Below are 19,647 nucleotides of genomic sequence, written 5' to 3' on the forward strand. Positions count from 1 at the left end.
CCTGTGTAATATTGTTTTCTCTTTATACTTTTATTATTATTTATTTATACTTTTTATTAGACTAAAGGAAGGAACGGAACAACACTTGATACTGACGACAATAAAAAGAATAATGTGATGCTCGTCAAGAAATTCTATAAAGTTCCACTTGCAACCTAAGAATAGTGGGGCATTTCATCTGCTTTTATTTATCATTGTTGAATCCGCTATCGACTACTTGTGAACAGACAATGTGTTTTGAAAGAAAGGTTCCGGTAAAACATCATATGCATTTTCTGGAAACACTTTAAATGCCTGTATGGGCGAAAAAGAAGAAAAAAAAAACGTATCATTGTCATTCTAGCATTTTACAAATCAGTTGTGACGTGTTAACATGATCAATTTATCAGAGTTTTGCACTCGTGACTGTGGCTCATAAAAACCAGTGCTTGGTGATTGTGAAATTTTGAAATCTGATAACTTTTGTCTGATTTTTAATCACATCACTTTGCTAATAGTATTTATCATATTTTGGATCTTTTTTTTAAAGTGTATCCTGTAGTGATTGGTTGAAAGAGCTTCACGCGATCTATGCTACACTGCATATGTCAGAATGTTGCCAGTATGTTTGACATCCCATCATGCTATTTGCAAAATTACATCATTTTTATGACGACATTTTGCAAAAAGTATCTTTCACTCAGTACTAACTTTGTTAAATGTATGTTACAAAGCAATTATGACATCACAAAGCGATTCTGACATCGCGCGCTGCAGTCGTACTGTCATTCTGTGAAATGTACTGTAACAATTCATTGTGACATCACAAAGCAATTCTAACATCGCGCACTGTTTCGTACCGTCCCTCTCTGAAATGTATGAATTTCTAACAAAACAATTGCGACGCCACAAAGCAATTCTGACATCGCGCGCTGCATCGTACTGTCGAGTATCACCCTCTGAAATTGTAACAATTTCTTACAAAACAATTGTGACATCACAAAACAATTTTGACATCGCGCACTGCATACTGTAGTAATACTTTCACTCTGTGAGATGTAACAATTTCTAGCAAAACAATTGTGACATCACAAAGCAATTCTAACATCGCGCACGGTCACTCTCTGAAATGTAACAATTTCTAACAAAACAATTGTGACATCAAAAAACAATTCTGACATCGCGCACTGCGCCATGCTGTCACTCTCTGAAAAGTAACAATTAAAAAAAAAAACAATTGTGACATCACAAAACAATTCTGACATTGCGCGCTGCATCGTAATGTCACTATGTAAGATGTAACCATTTCTAACAAAACAATTGCGACAACACAAAGCAATTCTGACATTGCGCACTGCTTCGCTCAGTCACTCTGTGAAATGTAACAATTTCTAACAATACAATTGTGACATCACAAAGCAATTCTAACATCGCGCACTGCTTCGTACTGTCACTCTCTGAAATGTAACAATTTCTAACAAAACAATTGTGACATCACAAAGCAATTCTGACATCGCGCACTGCTTTGCTCCGTCACTCTGTGAAAATGTAACAATTTCTAACAATACAATTGTGACATCACTAAGCAATTCTAACATCGCACACTGATTCTTACCGTCACTCTCTGAATGTAACAATTTCTAACTTCGTAAATTTACATTGTGCGCTGCATGCTTTCAACTGTCAGTATTGGATTCCTCCACAAAATCGCATCCACCACATGACTTCTTGCCTCACATTTCCCCATTCTCTTGTTTATTTTTTTTCTAACACATACAACAAATATATAATTTTTCCTAATTTCGAGTTCTGTGTCAGAAGTATTATTCACTACTGGGCCGCACCCCTCAGCGAGAAGGCCTTGTACTATTTTTAGTCACCTTAGTGCCTATAGTTTTAATCAGAAACTCTCAGGGCAAAGTATATTTGTATGCTATTTGCAAAATTTCGTCATAGTGACGACATTTTGCAAATAGTACGCCATGGCCGTGTCAAACGTGCCAACATTCTGACATTGCTGAAGATATCTAATCAAATGTCAAAGCTCTTTCAACCAATCACTAGAGGATAGATTAAAAAAAAAAATCAAAAATATGATATCTCTTTGAAGCCTATATCTTTGTGTTATTATGTATTCATCTGCAAGAATTGTATAAGCCAGTTCGTAATTAGCTCATGTACACATTGGTACAAATGACCTTTCTTTTTTCTCAGATAGTTAGGCACTTCACTCGTCTACAAAGCGGCATAAAATGCCTAAGCTTGCGTGACGTAACAATTTATGGAATTCATGTTCAAACAAAGAATTATCTCGCGTTTAGAGCAGGTGATCAGAATACTCCATCAGTTGACAATTTAGCGGGCATCCATTTCATTGTTTTGTATTGAATGCAATAACAGCCTATTTCCATTTATATTGCGAAATACCATTCTTGCTGTAGGGTGGATGTGCTGGCAATTAAAGCACCATTTAGATAAGGATCACATGAATAATTATCGCATCACAGATGCTTATCTCAGTGAATTTACAAACTGAAATGCCTGTTGGTACAAATGACCTTTTTTCTGCTCATGCGCAAAGTGGAATTACGAACTTTTCTATTCACTTGTATGTTATTCTGTTATTTATTTTCTTTCTTTGTTTGTACTATCATATCCCGACAAGGGGTCGAAAGAGCTAATAAGATTCTGCAAAATGCCTCGATATTATTCTCACAGATCCGCTAGGGCTAGGCTCTCTATCAACTCATTGGAAATTGTTCTCCGATATTCAACAGCGCCATCCCTTTTGCACAGCACATTGAGAGCTGCCTTGCGCCTGACGACACTGCTGCCGCACCTCGCTCAACGATAGTCATCCGGACTAAACATGGCGATACCTACTTCCTGATTGAATGAACCATATCCAGACCAATGAATACCTGCTCTTAATTCGCATAATCGGACGAGTTGTTGTTGCTACAGCATTGGATAGTGTCAAGGCTTCCAAAAGCTCTCTCCTCGCCCCATTAACTAGGTGAGTTTATGCCCATGTGAGCCGCCTGACCATGTAACATGGGGCAGCATCAAACGAAGGAGGGGGATCAGCGGAGGTCGTCCGCAAGCAACAGCGATCGCCCCGCGAAGACAAAATCTGAGTCAACGAAGCGACACCCAAGCAAGTTGCCCGTCATCGAACAGAAAGTCGGTATGTAGACGTGTCGAAACTTGGCACTAATATTCATGATACTCTCGTGTCTTCGATGGTCCTTATTGTTCATTAAACTTGGTCATAGATAAAACTTCACAAGTTTCTATGGCCTATGAAAGCTGTGTTACGCGCGCTGGCCTGTAACGTTAGATGGGTCTCAGTTATGGTGATATAGTAATTAGTAGTGGTCTACAGTGTCGGTGTATGTTTTGGTGATTATTGCACGCATGTAAGAAACATAGATCCAGCTTCTACATCCAATTCAGCTCAGTCGAACAGGTCAAATACACCCTGCCACTATGATTCAACGAGCGACAAAGCAGGTGCACAATAAGCCGTTCTCTATGGATGATCAAAAATTGTATGGATGTCTATGACTGTTATGCTGGGTTGACTGCCAGTTCATCTTTTGTAGCACGTTTTTTGTTTTCCTATGCAAGATTTTTGCTGTGATTTTTGTACTCGTAATCAGAAGTGCTAGCGTGTACACTGTACAAGGACAAGGAGGGCATTGCATGAAGCATTTTGTCAATTTTTTTTTTCCCTGACAAACTGTGAGTGTTATAAGCTACAGAAATCCTTGCATCTGATTGGCACTCACTGAAACTTTTAAAGCAAAATTTGACAGAAAAAAAAAAAGTATCTGACAAAATGCTTCATGAAATGAAATGCTCCCCACTCAAGCTGGTGGTTGACACTGGTTCATATCAGATCAGCCAAAAAAGAAAAGAAAAAAAATGAAAGTAATGTCTTGATTTCAAGTCTTCAATATTTAAACCCACTGTTAACAAACTCTTTGTGCTAATTGATTCAGGGTTCTTCCTCTACATTGTACATGATAACTAGGCAGGAAGAAGATGATACTTGTATTAAATCCAAATGAATAACATTTAACTGCCTCCAAAGAGTCCAATTAATCATATCCACCATGCACTTTAAAGTCAAGTATTCTTGTTCTCAGTAGAGTTCTGAATTGAAACAACTCAATACAGTATGACTATGAGTGTGTGGAGAACCAATTTTATTCCTCTGAATAATCTACAACAGAAGAAAATTACTATGGCTGCCCTTGTAAAGTGAAGGTCAAGGAGCTAGAGTCAGAAAATGCACTAGTATCAGAAACTGTTAAAATGTCCTGTAATTATACTAGTAAAGCAAAACTTTGGTCCTGAAGCCTCCTCAAGCAGCCTTTTAGTTCTGTATAAAACAGGCAGAATATGCCAAAGGTGATCTGACCTGATAAGGCTCTGAAACCACCTACCGGTACTTGTACATTGTACAGCGGGTGGTTTCAGGGGCTCGGCTGCAGTATTACGCTCTGGGTTTTAAGAAGCAGCTTTTTTGCACTGACCCGGAAGTTAATCAGCAAAGGTCCTCACCTGCTATCATAAACAAACCACCAGACATGACCACCTGCCGCCGAGAAATGTTTCACCATGTCCACATCTTTTGCGCTCATCACATCTGCTTTCTGTGCAAGTGGTACTCAAATGTGTGCTGATTTTATTGAGGGGGGATTCGGTTGCCATGAGAATGGAGCAAGCCAGGGCCTGCTTTGCCAAAATCTGAGTAGGCAGCCTAGGTCTAAAAAGCGATGTCATTGATATTGTATGTGTACAGACACCTACAGGATGCTACAATACCTACCTACCTGCCTGCTTTCCTAGGGCATCCAAAACTCTTTGTCATGGAAACAGAATTATTTGTGAAATGGTTGCTTGCCTGATCTGCTCTATGCTGTGTAATATGAAGGAGATACAGCTGTGTGTAGGTTGTGTGGAACTTTGGAGGTCTGTGTCTGTTACAGTAGGTCCCTATCCCATGCCAGTTTAGACTAATGTGCATAATCGATAGCCTCACAGATAAGGTCAATGGCAGTGACTGTAGCGAGGCTCTACTGGAATATCACACTTTACAAACAGTTGATGGAAACTCATCTTAAACTCCACATCATTTGGTATGAATGGGACTAGGTACTGTAGTGTGGTCTCTTCGGCATACGCAATGAGATTTAGAGAGAAATAATCAAATAACCAATCCCATCACCAGAATATTGTTTGATGACCCTATGCAGATTATCATTGTGGATTTCTTTCACTTTTTTGTTGTTGTTTTTTTTTATTAGGTGGTCTATACAATATGACCTTTTAAAAACTATAGTACAGTAGTGTTTGTATTAAGTAAAAAATAATTTAATGACATGGATGCCTGAAAAAAAGTCAAAGAGCTACAGTTGTATACAGCTGTACATGTGGATCTAAATTGTACATGTAATACACACAGACGAACCTATGCAGCAGTAGCTTGTCATCATTTGTTTGTAGCTTAACTCTCCATAGAGAATGCTCTTTTCAAAGGGAAGAAAACAAAAACTATTTGCTCATTTAAGGTCATTCCTTGTGTCCTAACAGATTAATAGAGCTACGGTGTATGATGCTTTTTAGATGTAATACACCATTGTGATGATACTTGAGTTGGTACCCCTTGTTTTCATACAGTGTTAGTCTTTGTTTGTCAGTGTTGAAATTTTCACACATTTAGCGTAACCAGAAGCTAGTGCAAAAATAAAAGCACACAAATATTTCTTCTTATAGTAGATAGGTATGTATCAGTCTATTAAATGTCTTGATTCCATGGAATTAAAATCACAATAAATAATATCTTGCCCAGCCCAGAGCGAAAAATTACTTAGTGGCACAAAAATATATCCACTTGTACAGTAATGGTCCTGTTTCAGATGAATGATGTAACTTTGAAAATGACTACTTATTGAACTATAAAAAATAAATTGTACAAAATCGTACTGCCTTTTCCTTTGGTGATTTGAAAAGCTACCTCCCATAGCATTTAATAATGTTACTTCTGTGATCAATCCATCTCTTTGCCAGGGAGTCATAAATGTGTTTTGAATTGCGGTACGGACAGCCCATATTATACACTGACAGTGAAATTGTCAATGTAATACATCAAACACGGTAAAGGTTACATACTCAACTAAAACATTTTCTTTCTTTCTTTTTTGTTGACGGTATAGATTCAATCCAGCACTTTCGCTCCAGTGAGATGTTCTTTTGAGCAGATTTATTTTTCCTATTTCAGAGAAGGGTGTGGGAGGCTCCAAAGAAATAGCTTTTATTTACACACCAAAGGAAGGATTTCAAAGTGTGGAAAGCTTATTCCATTAGCCTGTCTGTCACCTTCATCCTGTGTGTACCTGTAAATTTAGTGAGTATTCATCTGTGTCACACATATTGTTACAAAGTTGTGTGCGCTTTGTCATTAAATCAACAGGAAATTAGATTATTGTAGACATTATACACGTACGGGAATGAATGGTACATTCTTGCGGTTTGGTACTACCGCAGCTTATGAGTTAAAGCAAGAACATAAATTTACTCACCAGAAACATTGAAATGTAGGTGACGACAGCATAGCCTTATGTACAAATATAACCATATGAATGAATATTCAGGAATAGTGAAGATTATAGTCCTGATTTTTTTTTTTTGCATATCTAATATGTATTTTTTAGACTTATTACAAAGCATATTGTTTAGAAATACTTGAGCTGCAGTTCACTGTTAAAGGGTGGCGAATAGAGATCATTAATCATGCAGATACTTATATGACATGGCATTTTTTATATACCAAGCCAGTGAGAACCCTGTCCAAACTTCTCATATATTGACATGCTTCATCATACAGGTACAGTAAAATACCAGTTCAAAGTCTAATGGGCTTCTATGCCCTGCTCGGATTACCCTATGGAAGGCATACAAAACCAACTACACTGCCTGCATCCTCATATGAACTTGCCTACTTGCCTAGTGCCCATGTGATACAATCAGTCATTCGACTGTGTTTGACATTGTTCTGTTCGGGTTGTAGTCCATCCAGTGTGTTGCATTATGTTGTACATACTGTATACCCTGCTTGTTTTGACAAATGGGATATGGGATGCTGGCATCTGAAAATATTTGCTTTCAATGTTTTTATTGACCGTTTACAATGCATCCAATGCAAGTAGTTAATGTTACATCTAGCATTATAAATATAAATGTTCCAATACAGCAGAGTGAAGTTTTACAATAGTCATACATACTGTACATGTATTAAAGGTGGTCATATTGTAAAAATATACAGTATTTTCATTATTTAGTGTCAACAAATTCATGTCACAAAACTGTTGCAATGTTTGTTTGAGAGTGCCTAAAAGCACACCAGTATACAGTAACACATTATCCTGTTGTTGTTGTTGTTGTTTTTGGTTAAATCTTTTCAGATTTATTTCTCTAGTAGTTCTACCATTTGTTCTGTCATATTTTGTGTTGGTGTTGTCTTTTCACACTAGCAATGAATGCAATCCAGCTACAATGTAGTAGACATGGCCTGAAAATTTTTGTGATAGTAGCGTACTGTAACAGACTGTACATACCTTTTTTTCTTCTTCTTCTTCTTCTTCTTCATCCATTAGCCCCACATACTGTGCACTGTCTTAGTCATAGCATGTCTTTCTGGTCGTGCTTGAACAAATGGCAGCTAGTCAGACAGCTGGCTTACATGCCATGTCAGAAATCTTGATGGTGACACCCAGTGCAGAAATACTGCATGACCATCTTTCATTTCATATTCTGAAGACTTAACCACCACAGTTAAATACAAACTGTAGGAGCCTATGTTGTGAATCCTCTTAAAACAGATCAGACATATCTTAGTTAAAGGAGATTGGGATTTGGTATCCTGATTTAATGATAATAGTTGAATTTACTGTCAGCTTTCATTCTCTGTGCTTGCTTTGTTTTGCCTTTATATCTAGAGTAGACAAATACTTTTTTTTTTTTGAGGGGCATGGGAGGGGCAGAAAAAATATTACAGAAACCTGTGGCAAAATGAAAATTGGAAAAAAAAATTGTGAAAAAAAAATTGTGTAGTATTCACTGTGTAACACGGTGTCAGAGCTTCCACTTGTATTTTTAAAGACTTTTAACACATTCTGTTTTCTGTGAGGATAAGAAAATGTGTTTTTGAATGAAAAATGTTTGATGTTTGAATCTATAATTGACCAAGTCTTTGCCTTCAGAACATTTTTTCTTTCTACTGTACATTGGTATGGTTTTTGATTATCAGAGGTTGGCAGCCCTGCAGTAGTGCCAAGCAATGCGACTCACAATACACAGATTGCCTGCATGCGTACACTTTTAGGGCAGCGTATTGTCCAACAACGTGTATGTTTGACATTTGGTTTACGGAAGCATCAGTGCTCTCCAGATAAAGTTGATTCTAATTTAAACCAATTTGTGCTGCTAGTGTCGGTGCCCCCAAACCTGGTTTGGTGACCTTTTACACCGATCATGTATCCACAAGCAGCATGGCCTGGGTTCCATGGGAAGAAGCTTGAAATACATGATTGTAAATTACAAGCATGTGACAGGAAGCTAATTTCCCTCCGACCTTTTATACCTCGTTGGAGATGAAAATATGCTGCAATCTGAAAGCCATTTAGACATGATAGAGACATTAAACTGCAGTTTGGTGTGCTGTGTCTGCTGTGAATGAAGTATCAGGTCCGGGTCATTTGGTGACAGGAAAATGCTTCCAAATAGTATTATATACAGTTGTACACAATATCGTGAATGAAAGCACCCATAAGTTACATTCACACGACACTTGTATTCTTTTTAAGATTTAAACTTTGATGATTAACAAGTACACGTATATGTAGTTTTAAAATGCAACGTGTATCCACACAGCACCTAATCTGAAAGATTAAACTTTCAAGTGAGAGTTCCACTACAAAATGTAGGTATGAGTTAACCACAGAACTGGAAGAAATACTGGTATACTGTGCGATGTACATGTAGGCCTACACATTCGTGATGACACAGTAATGAACTGAAGGTTGACCTTGAAGCTGAGGGGGGAATAGGGTTCACAGAGAGGTCGCACTAACTTTCAAGTTCAGTCATTTATTATGTCTATATGAAGCTAAACTGTGAGTGGGGACCCCCACACAGAAGTGATTAACAGTTTGTTTTGTTTTGTTTTGTTTTTTGTGTGTGTGTCAAAATGGGCCCTGGTATATGTCTTGTGTGTAGTGCTCTTCAGTTTCTTACAGTGAATCCAATACTTGCCGTTGATACTGAAGTGTGATTTCATTTTGATTTAATGCATTCTTGTATTACGTTCTTTATATCATTTCAGTTTCTATCATTGATGGGCATTCATAAGAATTAATAAGTCATTCAAGAGTAGTCTTGAGGAAGTATCTTAAGGGCATAGTTTACCATTTGCAGATGAAGCAAAAACCCAGCATTACTGCTTTAAAAAAAGTTCTAAAATGTGAGTTAGGGATAGAAACAACCACTGTAAAAATTTGAATCCGTATAATCGATGTTGAGTAAAAGATTGTTAAATACACAAAATGTGAACAATAGCTAAATAAGAATGTTTCCAGACTAAACCGTCTACAGTTATGGTTTACTGAGAAAAATACTGATATCTCCTAAATATTTAAGGCTTTATTGCAAAAATTTCATATGGTAGGATATTTTGTGATACAACACATCTACCGTATCTGGGCAATTACCCCCAGAGGGCCATCATTCTCCGGTTAAACACTGGTTAGTATTAAGATTAGAGTAAAGATTAGGGTTAGGTTTAGGGTTAGGTTTAGGGTTAGGAGTTTGGGTTAGGGTTAGGATTACAACGTAGGTTCAGGATTAGGATTAGGGCCATGGGAAGGGTCCGGGGTAATTGCCCTAGACCCCACATCTATACAGTATACATCAAAGGTGATATCTTGAACATTTTTAAAATCACTGCTCCTAAAGGTAAACTGGACCTTTAAAGGCCGTGTGCCTATCATTTGGCTTTTTTTTTTTTTTTTTTTTTTTACGACACCATGTGAGCATTAATTTTTTTTTTTTTTTGATACTGCTGTGCAGTTTGTCACACTAGTTTTTTTCATCTTATTCTGATCTTGATTGCATTCATTTCATTGCAGAGTTGCAGATTTCATGTATAACTTCTCCCACTAAAAATGTCTGTGAATGAGACACTCTTATTGTTTATATGAGTCTGCTCCGATTGCCAATAGAAAGCTGCTCCATATCGCAATGTTTTCATTCAAAATATGTTTGATAGTCGGGGTGAAATGAGATTACTCTCAATTGTGTATAAATATAATATTATTTTAGAAGGCACTTACTAGGTTTGTATATGTAAGTATACAACGTATATGACATGAACTTACATTCCAAAGGTCACATGTGTTTCTTAATGTCAAATTTTGTGGTTACTTCATTTTTTTTTTCTTCAGAAGGAAGACAATATTTCTCTGTGTAAATGGTCACTTCACTAAAATCTTTTACATTGATGTACATGTATAATGTACAGTGTACATTGTGTATAAATGATCACATGTACTGGTAGTGTATTATTAGTCCCATTTACAATGTACTGTATACACCAAATATTTCGCGAGGTTTTTATTTTCGCGAATTTCGCGAGTCGGGTGTTATTCGCGAAATTAAAGACACGCGAAAATACGTATTGACTGTGATCTCGATGTGAATGTGACATACGCGTGTACACTTCTCCGTTTAGTACAGGACTCCACGATTGCGTGGAAAATCCCTGGGAATTCCCGATTCGCGAAAATTTAGACTCGCGAAATATATGGCGTACACAGTACTTTACAGTATGTTTGCACTCATGTATTCATTAGTGTGTGTACAGCGACTGTATCATAATATATATACAGTATGTGACCACACATCACAAAATGAACAAAAAGTCGCACACACTGATTTTATGTGAGGACTGAAAATACAGTGTAGGTGAAACGGGTCAACCCAGCCAATTTTGAGATTTTCATATTTTCTGAAAGAGCAAGTCTTCTACATTATTGTAAACTTTGTGATCATAAAATGAACAGGAAATTGTGGGGTTTTTTTGGAGTTTTTTCTCAAACACTTTTTGGTACAGTAGAATAGTGTGATGAGTTGTGTCTTATGGAGTCCCTTTTCATTCTTAAAAGCCCTACTGGTCCATACTCTTCACTTTCAACTCTAATAACTTTAGACAAGATGATGCTACTGCTTTGAAAGTTCGCATTTATCATCTACAGAATGAGTTCATAAAGCATGCTCAATTTCAGCTTAATCTGATAATCCCTTCATTGTTTTTGCTACGGTGGTTTACATCCTGTTTTTTGTTCCATTCATCGCACAGCAATGGCTTAATAGACTCTGTACCTCAGTTCACACTTTCCAGAGTGTCTGCTTTCTTTCCAGTGTTGGGATAGGTTAGAAGAGTCCATTTGAATCGAGTTATACATCATTTCAAAGCTCAAAGTCTGCCCTTTCAGAATCTGCTCTTAACTGAAAATCCATGTCTGATGACTTTTTGTTGGTTTTGTGATGCAGCGTCACATATAGGGCTTAGACTGTACAGCAAAAATATATTTGTGGGAATCGATTTCAATTTTCCATGATGAAAGTCATACAAGACTGTACATGCATAATCAACCATTTGAACCAGTGCTAGCTTCCATCATGGTTTCCATAATGCGTAAAATTGCCAGAAATGTATGTAAGATGGGGAGTTTGTTAATCATAATCAAAAGATCTTTAATTCTTATGATGCCGGGGAATTACCTCCAGACTTCCTCATAAGTATTCCATTAATCTAAATGCATTTTGACAACAGGACGCCCCACCACAAACTCTGTACCATTAATAAAGAAGCAGGCTCTATCTCCACCAGTCAACGTTAATCTTCAGTCATGCTCATCATTATTGAATCTGAAAGCCTCACGTCTGCGCCAAATTTGCAAAATGACCCATTTGTGCCAGACGGTGAATGCCTTTATGGGGAAAATTATACACAGATCTTGAGGCAACATTTGTTTGTGTAATATGTACAGTACATTCTACTGAGCACTGTACATGCAGCTATAGCTGCCCTCTCGCATGCAGCACCTTGGTGTACCTAGATAGAATCCAGTCCTTGGGCAAGTTTTTTTTTTTTTTTTTTTTCTATCATTTTTTCCCTCTCTCGCACTCACTCAGGATTTCTCTACAAATGAGTAATTTCCTACTTTGCAGACATGGCCGTGGGCATTGATGTCATTCAAGTGAGATTTCATCTCGCTGATAACATCACTCGATGCAGGGAAATTTGCAATGATGCAACACACTTGGCTCTTGAAGAGTAGAACCTGCGGATAGTGGATAGGCTTTGAATGTTGCATACATAGCAAGATTTATACAACATGTTTTATGACAAACAAAATGAAGCAAAACAATGGAGGATTATTTTTCACGATAATGATGGGCAAGCAGCCAGACCAGAGGAATATGAACAGACGAAGGTTGTCTTGTGCAGTATAAAAGTTTGTATTATTATACGGACCTTCAAAAACGTCAGTTTAAACTTGCAAGTTTTGATTCATTGCACTATTTTCTCAAATGCCAACCACCCACACACTCCTTTACATCTTGAGTAAAGTTGTACTTTGATCAGGATGTACATGTACCATTGACAGACTTCCTTTAAAATTATATCATGAAGTTTTGGTGTAATTTCAATTCTACACTTGCACAAGTGATTCCCCAAGGCCCCTAGAGCACACTACATTGTATGATAGTGCTTACATGCATTTTGTATACATACTGCCTGCACAAAGATACAACAGTAGATAGATTTCAAAAGGCTGTGACTTCAAAAGAGTCTATTTGCAGGTTCAGCCAGAAGGACTAAAAAACTACATTTCTCTATGATTAATGCCAAGGATCATTTTCTTTTTCCTGTAGGCATTGCGTACTATGTACAATGTAGGCAGGGCTCCACACTAACTTTTATTCTTGGTGGCCCGATGGGGCCACCAAAATCATCAATTTCAAATTTTTGGTGGCCCGAAAAAAACAAGACAATAAAAATCATTAAAAGTCCTGTTTTTTTTTTGTTTTTTTTAATGAGTCACACACTCACTGCATGCATTTATGCATTTCCAGCGCAAAAAGTTACGATTTCATTGACATTTCATTGCCACCAAATTTGCCCTTTTTTTGAAATTTGGTGGCCCCGGGCCACCGGGCCACCGTTAGTGTCGAGCCCTGATGTAGGTGTTCTATATGAATATGTCCATTCAAAAAACAAAAACAAAAATATATCAGCTATTCTCAGAGGAAAATGTGGTTGATCAGCAGTACAAGGGGAAATTCCCTTTAGAATTGAGGAATCAACAGCTGAAATAATATACTGATACAAGCATGTGCAGCAGAAAATTGCTGACAAAAAAACAAAAACAGTAAAGTTTTGCAACTTTGTCATCTAGCTGCCATTCAAGTCCCCCTGATTTTGCAGGAAACTCCCTAAGACTTTTAGGTATATTTTCAAGTCCAAGAGAAATCTGAATATTGTACAAAAACCTGCCTGATTTGGGAATTGTTATTCCTCGCTCAGTGGCATTTATGACATACACGTGTACCAGTCTCTCAGTGAAAGCTGTAGTACATTGTACATGTATGAGGAATATCTCCTTGGTTTTGATGTGTAAATGTCAAGCCGACCTGCTTCTATACTGGAATACTGTACGGCATTTGCCTTTATAGTCGTTACATTGTACACTTGTATGTCATGGAACAGATACATGGTACACAGGCTAGATATTGGGGAAGAGACCAGTATCACAAACTCCAAAACCAGCTTTTACCTTGAGCAGAGATGTCGTAGATCATTTGTCATTGCTTTATCTGTTAATGTTGATGTGCTGCAATTCATCATTCACTGTGCATGTGTCGGTAGTAGTCAAATACTGTACATTCTCTCTTTACAACTAAAATGGGCTCTTGGTTGAGCCACATGCACTCGAATGAAATGTACATGCGCAATGTAGACTTCTGTTTTGTTTCTTCTCTGTTGTACAATTTGCACAAGCTCTAAAAAAACAAAAGACTTTTCGAACAGGTAAATGTATCCTGTGAATGATATTACTTTTCCAGCGTAGATTACGAAGTGACACCATCACTTTGTATCTTTTAGAAATTTATAACAGAATTGACATAAATTCTAACTTTTAAACGTTGACCTTTTACTTCAACTCTTATAAAGAGTTCATTCAACTTTGTTTGTATTCAACTGATGGGTGCAGTGTAGGGGATGACTTTATCAATATGAAAAATGAACTGTGAAATTAAAGAGCAGGGTTGTTTACATCAGCAGATGAAAAAATATGAGTTTCCATTACATTATGGACTCTTGTTAGAAGTTGCCTAGCAACTGCCTGAAAAATCAGCAATTCACCCCCCCCCCCCAAAAAAAAGAAACCAACAGCAACAACAACGAAACAAAACAAAACAAAAACAACAATAACTCTGCAGCATGTTTTCCTTTCTTTTTTTTTAACTGCTAGTTTTGTTTTTTTAAAGAGCTTTATGTTCTTTTTATTTCCCCAGTCTGAAGGCTTGTTCATCTCTCACCAGTGTAAATTCCTGTTTGGTCATGTGACTCACCCTATTTTGGTGTGCACACACACTCATGAGGCTTTTGACATATACAAAAAAAAAAAATGCTTTTAAATAAATACTATCCTTCGGATCGTACACCTGTTGGTATTTTTCATGTCTCACCACAAGGAATGGCAATATATATAATTTTACTTTTTTTTTTCTTTTTTTTTTTTGGGGGGGGGGGGTAATAGATAAGGTTTTACTGCTACTTCTGTCTCAACACAATTTCACTGGCAAAGTATGTGAACATTTTCAGTACCGATCCTGATATTCGCTGTAATAGACTAACAGATACCACGATACACTAGTAAGCATAGGTTTGAAGGAAAGAATAAAAGGGAAAAAATAGCAGAAAGAAAGAAAACATGCGGGCAAAAGATTTTCAAGAAAACTCTTCAGGAGAGTCATTCCTTGGCATGCTCTAAATTTAGCAAAACCTCAGAATCTTTTTGTTCAGATGAAGCACTCAAATAGCAGTTTCCGTGAATGAATCATGTGCAATGTGCACAGCAAGCCAAGATACCGAGCCAAAGTGGTCTGCCATGACATTTTGCTGCATGCATAATATCTCACGGAATTAAAGCGTGCCACATGGTATACTATGAAGCATTCCTGCGATGAGAGCGCCGATCTTCGTAAACAATAAACACTAATGAGCGCAAGCCTGTGACTGCCCAGTGATTGGGACAAGTTGCCATGACAACAGCCACACGGTTGGATGTGGTGTAGAGCAAACCCCAGCTCGGATCTTCCTATACCACTGAGTAAATGAAGTGCACCCGTGCACCATGTGGCTGCATGATAATGAGTTGCCATCCTTGCTTGCTCTAGCCTTCCCACCAATTTAGGAATGAGGTACACAATGATTTTAGGACATACCGCTAGACAACAATTGTAATCGAGTTTTGTTGTGACGCCCTTGAACAAAAAATAGTAAACAAAGAATTCAGTGATGGGCAAAGTCTGAGATGATATTCCTGGATATATGCATGAATGAAAATGTCTTAGACTACAATTGTATATGGCCCAAACTCACGAAGGTGGTACAAACAAAACCATAGTTTAAACCATGGACAAAAACCATGGAGCGCCAAGTGTCGCACGGATTATTTTGTTACGAAATTGGTCATTTCATCGATAAAATGACAGGTTTCGTTAACGAAATTATCATTCCGTGGACGAAATGTTCATTTAGTTACAAAATGTTGTCATTTTGTTACAAAATAATAATTTCATCGACGAAATGACTGATTTCGTGACGAAATATTCCATGCGACACTTGGCGCTCCATGGTTTTTGTCCGTGGTTTAAACCATGGTTTCATTTGTACCACCTTCGTGAATTCGGGCCTATGTGTGATGGCAGGGTTAATAACTTTAGTTCATTTATCATGGTTTTCCTGTGATGATGATGATGATGATGACGATGATGATGATGATGATGATGATGATGATGACGATGACGACGACGACGACGACGACGACGATGATGATGATGATGATGATGATGAAACAGCATTTATATAGCGCCATTTATCTGCAGAAACATTCAAAGGCGCCCAGCTGCCACAATGTGTCATACATCATTTACAAAGTTGCTGGAAAAGACCCTAGGTCTTGCTATGAATGTACACTTTAGTTTCAACTAATCAAGGCTTGACATTTGCAGTGGTCCAGTGGCCCCAGGCCACTAGAATTGATGTTGGAAGCCACCAAACTTCCAAAAAAGGCTATCATTTTTTTTTTTCAAAGTCAATTGTTATGTTTTCTTTTATTTTGGGCCACCACATTCTTTTTTCTCAGGTCATCAAAGTTTCATCTTTAACCTGTTTCGGATGGACCGATTATGCTATAACACCTATTTCCCATAGACAATTGCTCGAGTATTCTCAGGACTCGTCTTCAGCGGGTTAAAAATTTTAATGGCCCCATTGGGCTACCAAAGATGGGCCAGCATAGTGTCTAGCCCTATGAATGCCATTGTCCAATGAATGTATCTTTTTAATGAGAATTATGAGGCCTTGCCTGTGAGGGCTTTTACCTTTATTAAAGAGCGTTGTAGAACAAGGTTCTGACCCCATGGAAAGGAAGTTGACTTTCCTCAGCATGGAGAGAGCAGGAAGAACTCAAGTCCCACACTCAGCTCTCGGTGCTGGCAGTTTGATTCAACTGCTGGCTGCCGGAACATTTTAGGTAGTGCACAGGATGATGGCACCCCGCACAACTGGGAATGTCCGAAAGGGGCAAGGGGAAATACCTTCTTGCAAGCCCCTGTGTGTGTAGCATGCTGGGAAGGGTTTACACAATGCATTCTGAAATAATAAGCCGCCAAACTGAGCTCCACGAGCGTCACGAAAAAATTCTAGGAGTGAAGATTTTGTACCGTTTGCTTTGTGACACAATGGTGCAGGGGCTCCACACAGCCCCCTGATACATTAATAGTGCACAGGAAAAATGGCTGGTTGACTGAAACAGTGTGATACTCAGTGTAATAATAATGTACTCCTGTAGCTTCCGATAAATTTCTGAAGAATTTCTGGTCTGCACTGGATGATTGGTGAACCATTCAAGGCAAACCCAGTTAATTTTTCATGGCACCACCATGACATTGTGTGTATGTGATATGCTATCAAGCTCTTTATGCTCGTTTATACTGTAACTTGTCTGAATAATAGCAAGAAGAATGACCATGCTGCCGCCTTGAGTTTAATTTGGCCATAAGATACAATGTATTTCACCCAGCAAGAAAAATCAGACAGTCAGAATGAGCTGTAGAATTTAACTAGACTCTAGCTACTACATTTGATCAAAAAAATATATATTTTGACCCTGCTGTGAAATGTATGAAATTTTGATATAAAGAGTCTTCTAACAATTCCAAGGATAAACTTCTCCAGTACAGTGTATGACAGTATTTAGAACAACTTTCTGGAACTATACTCAGTAGACAAGAATCCATTGGATTTGGAACAGTAAAGAAGTGCGAAGGAGTTTGTTCCTTCAGCACCAATGAAGAAATTGTCATTGTATTGGGTACACGAGTACAGTTCTAATGGTGTTCAAAATAACGCTTTGTTTCGGGTCATGATTGGGATCGCGACCCAAATTTTGAAATGTTTGCAGCATGAACAGAAATAAAGCATTAATTTGTGAAATTCCGGTCCTGATCCAAATACTTGACATAGCAATATTGTACAATACAGTGAGAACAGTAACTGAAAAAAAAAGAAAAATTTGAAATTTTGTATCCCACAGTACACTGTGTGTTGCTCCTTGCTATTTTTACCAGCTGTGGCACGCTGCTTTAAATGTTAAATTGGCATTGTGACGTTATTAAAGCATACCCTTCATACTGCACAGGTCAGCTCTTGAATAATCATGATCCAAAAAGTTTAGAAATTTTTATTGAGAACGTTGAATCAAAAAGATGTGACTGATGGCAACCCAAATTTTGACTTTTGCAATTGGAATAGCATTACACATTTGATGCAATATTTGGTACCCTGGGGTACCAAATGAAAATTCGCCATTTTGTTGAATTAATTATTTTTTTTTCAGCGCTGTACCCTGGCTTACCAAAAAATGTGTCAAAATATTTTTTAGTATTATTATGCACAAAAATGTTTTCTTATTTGTGATTATGCAACAATTAATGCATGCAAGTGTACTTCGAAAAACACCTATGGTGCTAGTTCATTGCTACGACTTTGCCGTATCCGAATTCGGAATCGGCGTATCTGAATTCGGATACGCATTATAAAATAATGGGCATGAGATGGCGCTGTACAACGCGGTACCCTGGGTTACAACGGTACCCCGGTGTACGGCGTGCCCGTATCCGGGCAATTACCCCCGGAGGGCAATTACCCCCCGGCCAAATACTGGTTAGTGATAAGGTGAGAGTAAAGATTAGGGTTAGGGTTAGGTTTAGGGTTAGGAGTTTGGGTTAGTGTTAGGGTTAGGTTCAGGATTATGATTAGGATTAGGGCCAGGGGAAGGGTGCGGGGTAATTGCCCAGGGGGTAATTGCCCTAGACCCGGCGTGCCGAATCATTTAGTGTATGTAATTTGATTATTTCTCTTTTTAATATACCAAGATTCTATGAGCATACAAATACTGAGCTACGTGTTGTGTTATTTGATACCATAGGTAGCCTACACCACACTTCTTATCAAATAGTGATGAAAAAATGTGTGTGATACTGGTATGTATATAAAACAACATTATCTCAAATGTTAATATGTTTTTGTTCCCCATTGCACAAATGCTACAGAGAGGACACACATTTGTACATTGTCAAAACTGTACACTGTATGAGTAATTGTAGCCCATCTAACTGCCAACTGCCCAATATTACATTGGCTTTCAGTGACGGATGGCTTTCATCTGTTGATGTGCCCTGACCTACAAATATGGGAAATGCTTCTCTGTGTCATTGTTTGTTTATATTTTGTTTCTATGTCCTCGCTCTTCCGTGTCTTTATTGTCTTTACCTGATCACAATTAAATGACAGGAAACGTGAGACAGTCATGTCGCAATGTTTGCTATCCTCTCAGTGACATTTTAAAAAGGAAGTAAAATGTTTGTTAGTATAATTGGATTGGGAGAGGGGGGTAATTTAGTCTCATTCACACGTACTCAAAATTAATTGTTTTTGAAAATTTAAATATACAATGCGATATAAAAACCTTCAATTCTTGTTTTCTGTTGTATTCATTGTATGTGAACGCTGGCAAATAAGATTGATTTTCTCATCACAGTGCGGAAAACTGATTAAACTCCTGTGCGGGAATGCGGCTATCTAAAGAGATAAAAAGTCTCAAGAATATTGTCAGGATCGTCAAAACCTGTTACCATAACTGGTAGGTACCCTTTTGATAAATAGAGAAAAGAAAATAATACATTGTAATACATTGTACATTTATGGTACAATGTACATGTTGTATAATGCAGATAGTGTCGTAC

At 37.8% G+C, this 19,647-nt stretch overlaps 1 protein-coding gene across 1 annotated transcript in view; it reads left to right on the plus strand.

The window, feature by feature from the left end:
* Nucleotides 1-2,863: 2,863 nt before the first annotated feature.
* The window catches only part of LOC140240997 (uncharacterized), a 119,375-nt gene continuing 102,591 nt past the window's right edge, over nt 2,864-19,647 (plus strand). Inside the window, exon 1 of the mRNA XM_072320774.1 lies at nt 2,864-3,166. Coding sequence (XP_072176875.1) covers nt 3,034-3,166 — 133 coding nt within the window. The 5' untranslated portion in view covers nt 2,864-3,033. The remainder of the gene's footprint in view (nt 3,167-19,647) is intronic.

This window comes from Diadema setosum, chromosome 17 (genome assembly GCF_964275005.1).
Source record: "Diadema setosum chromosome 17, eeDiaSeto1, whole genome shotgun sequence".
Classification (NCBI taxonomy): Eukaryota; Metazoa; Echinodermata; class Echinoidea; order Diadematoida; family Diadematidae; genus Diadema; species Diadema setosum.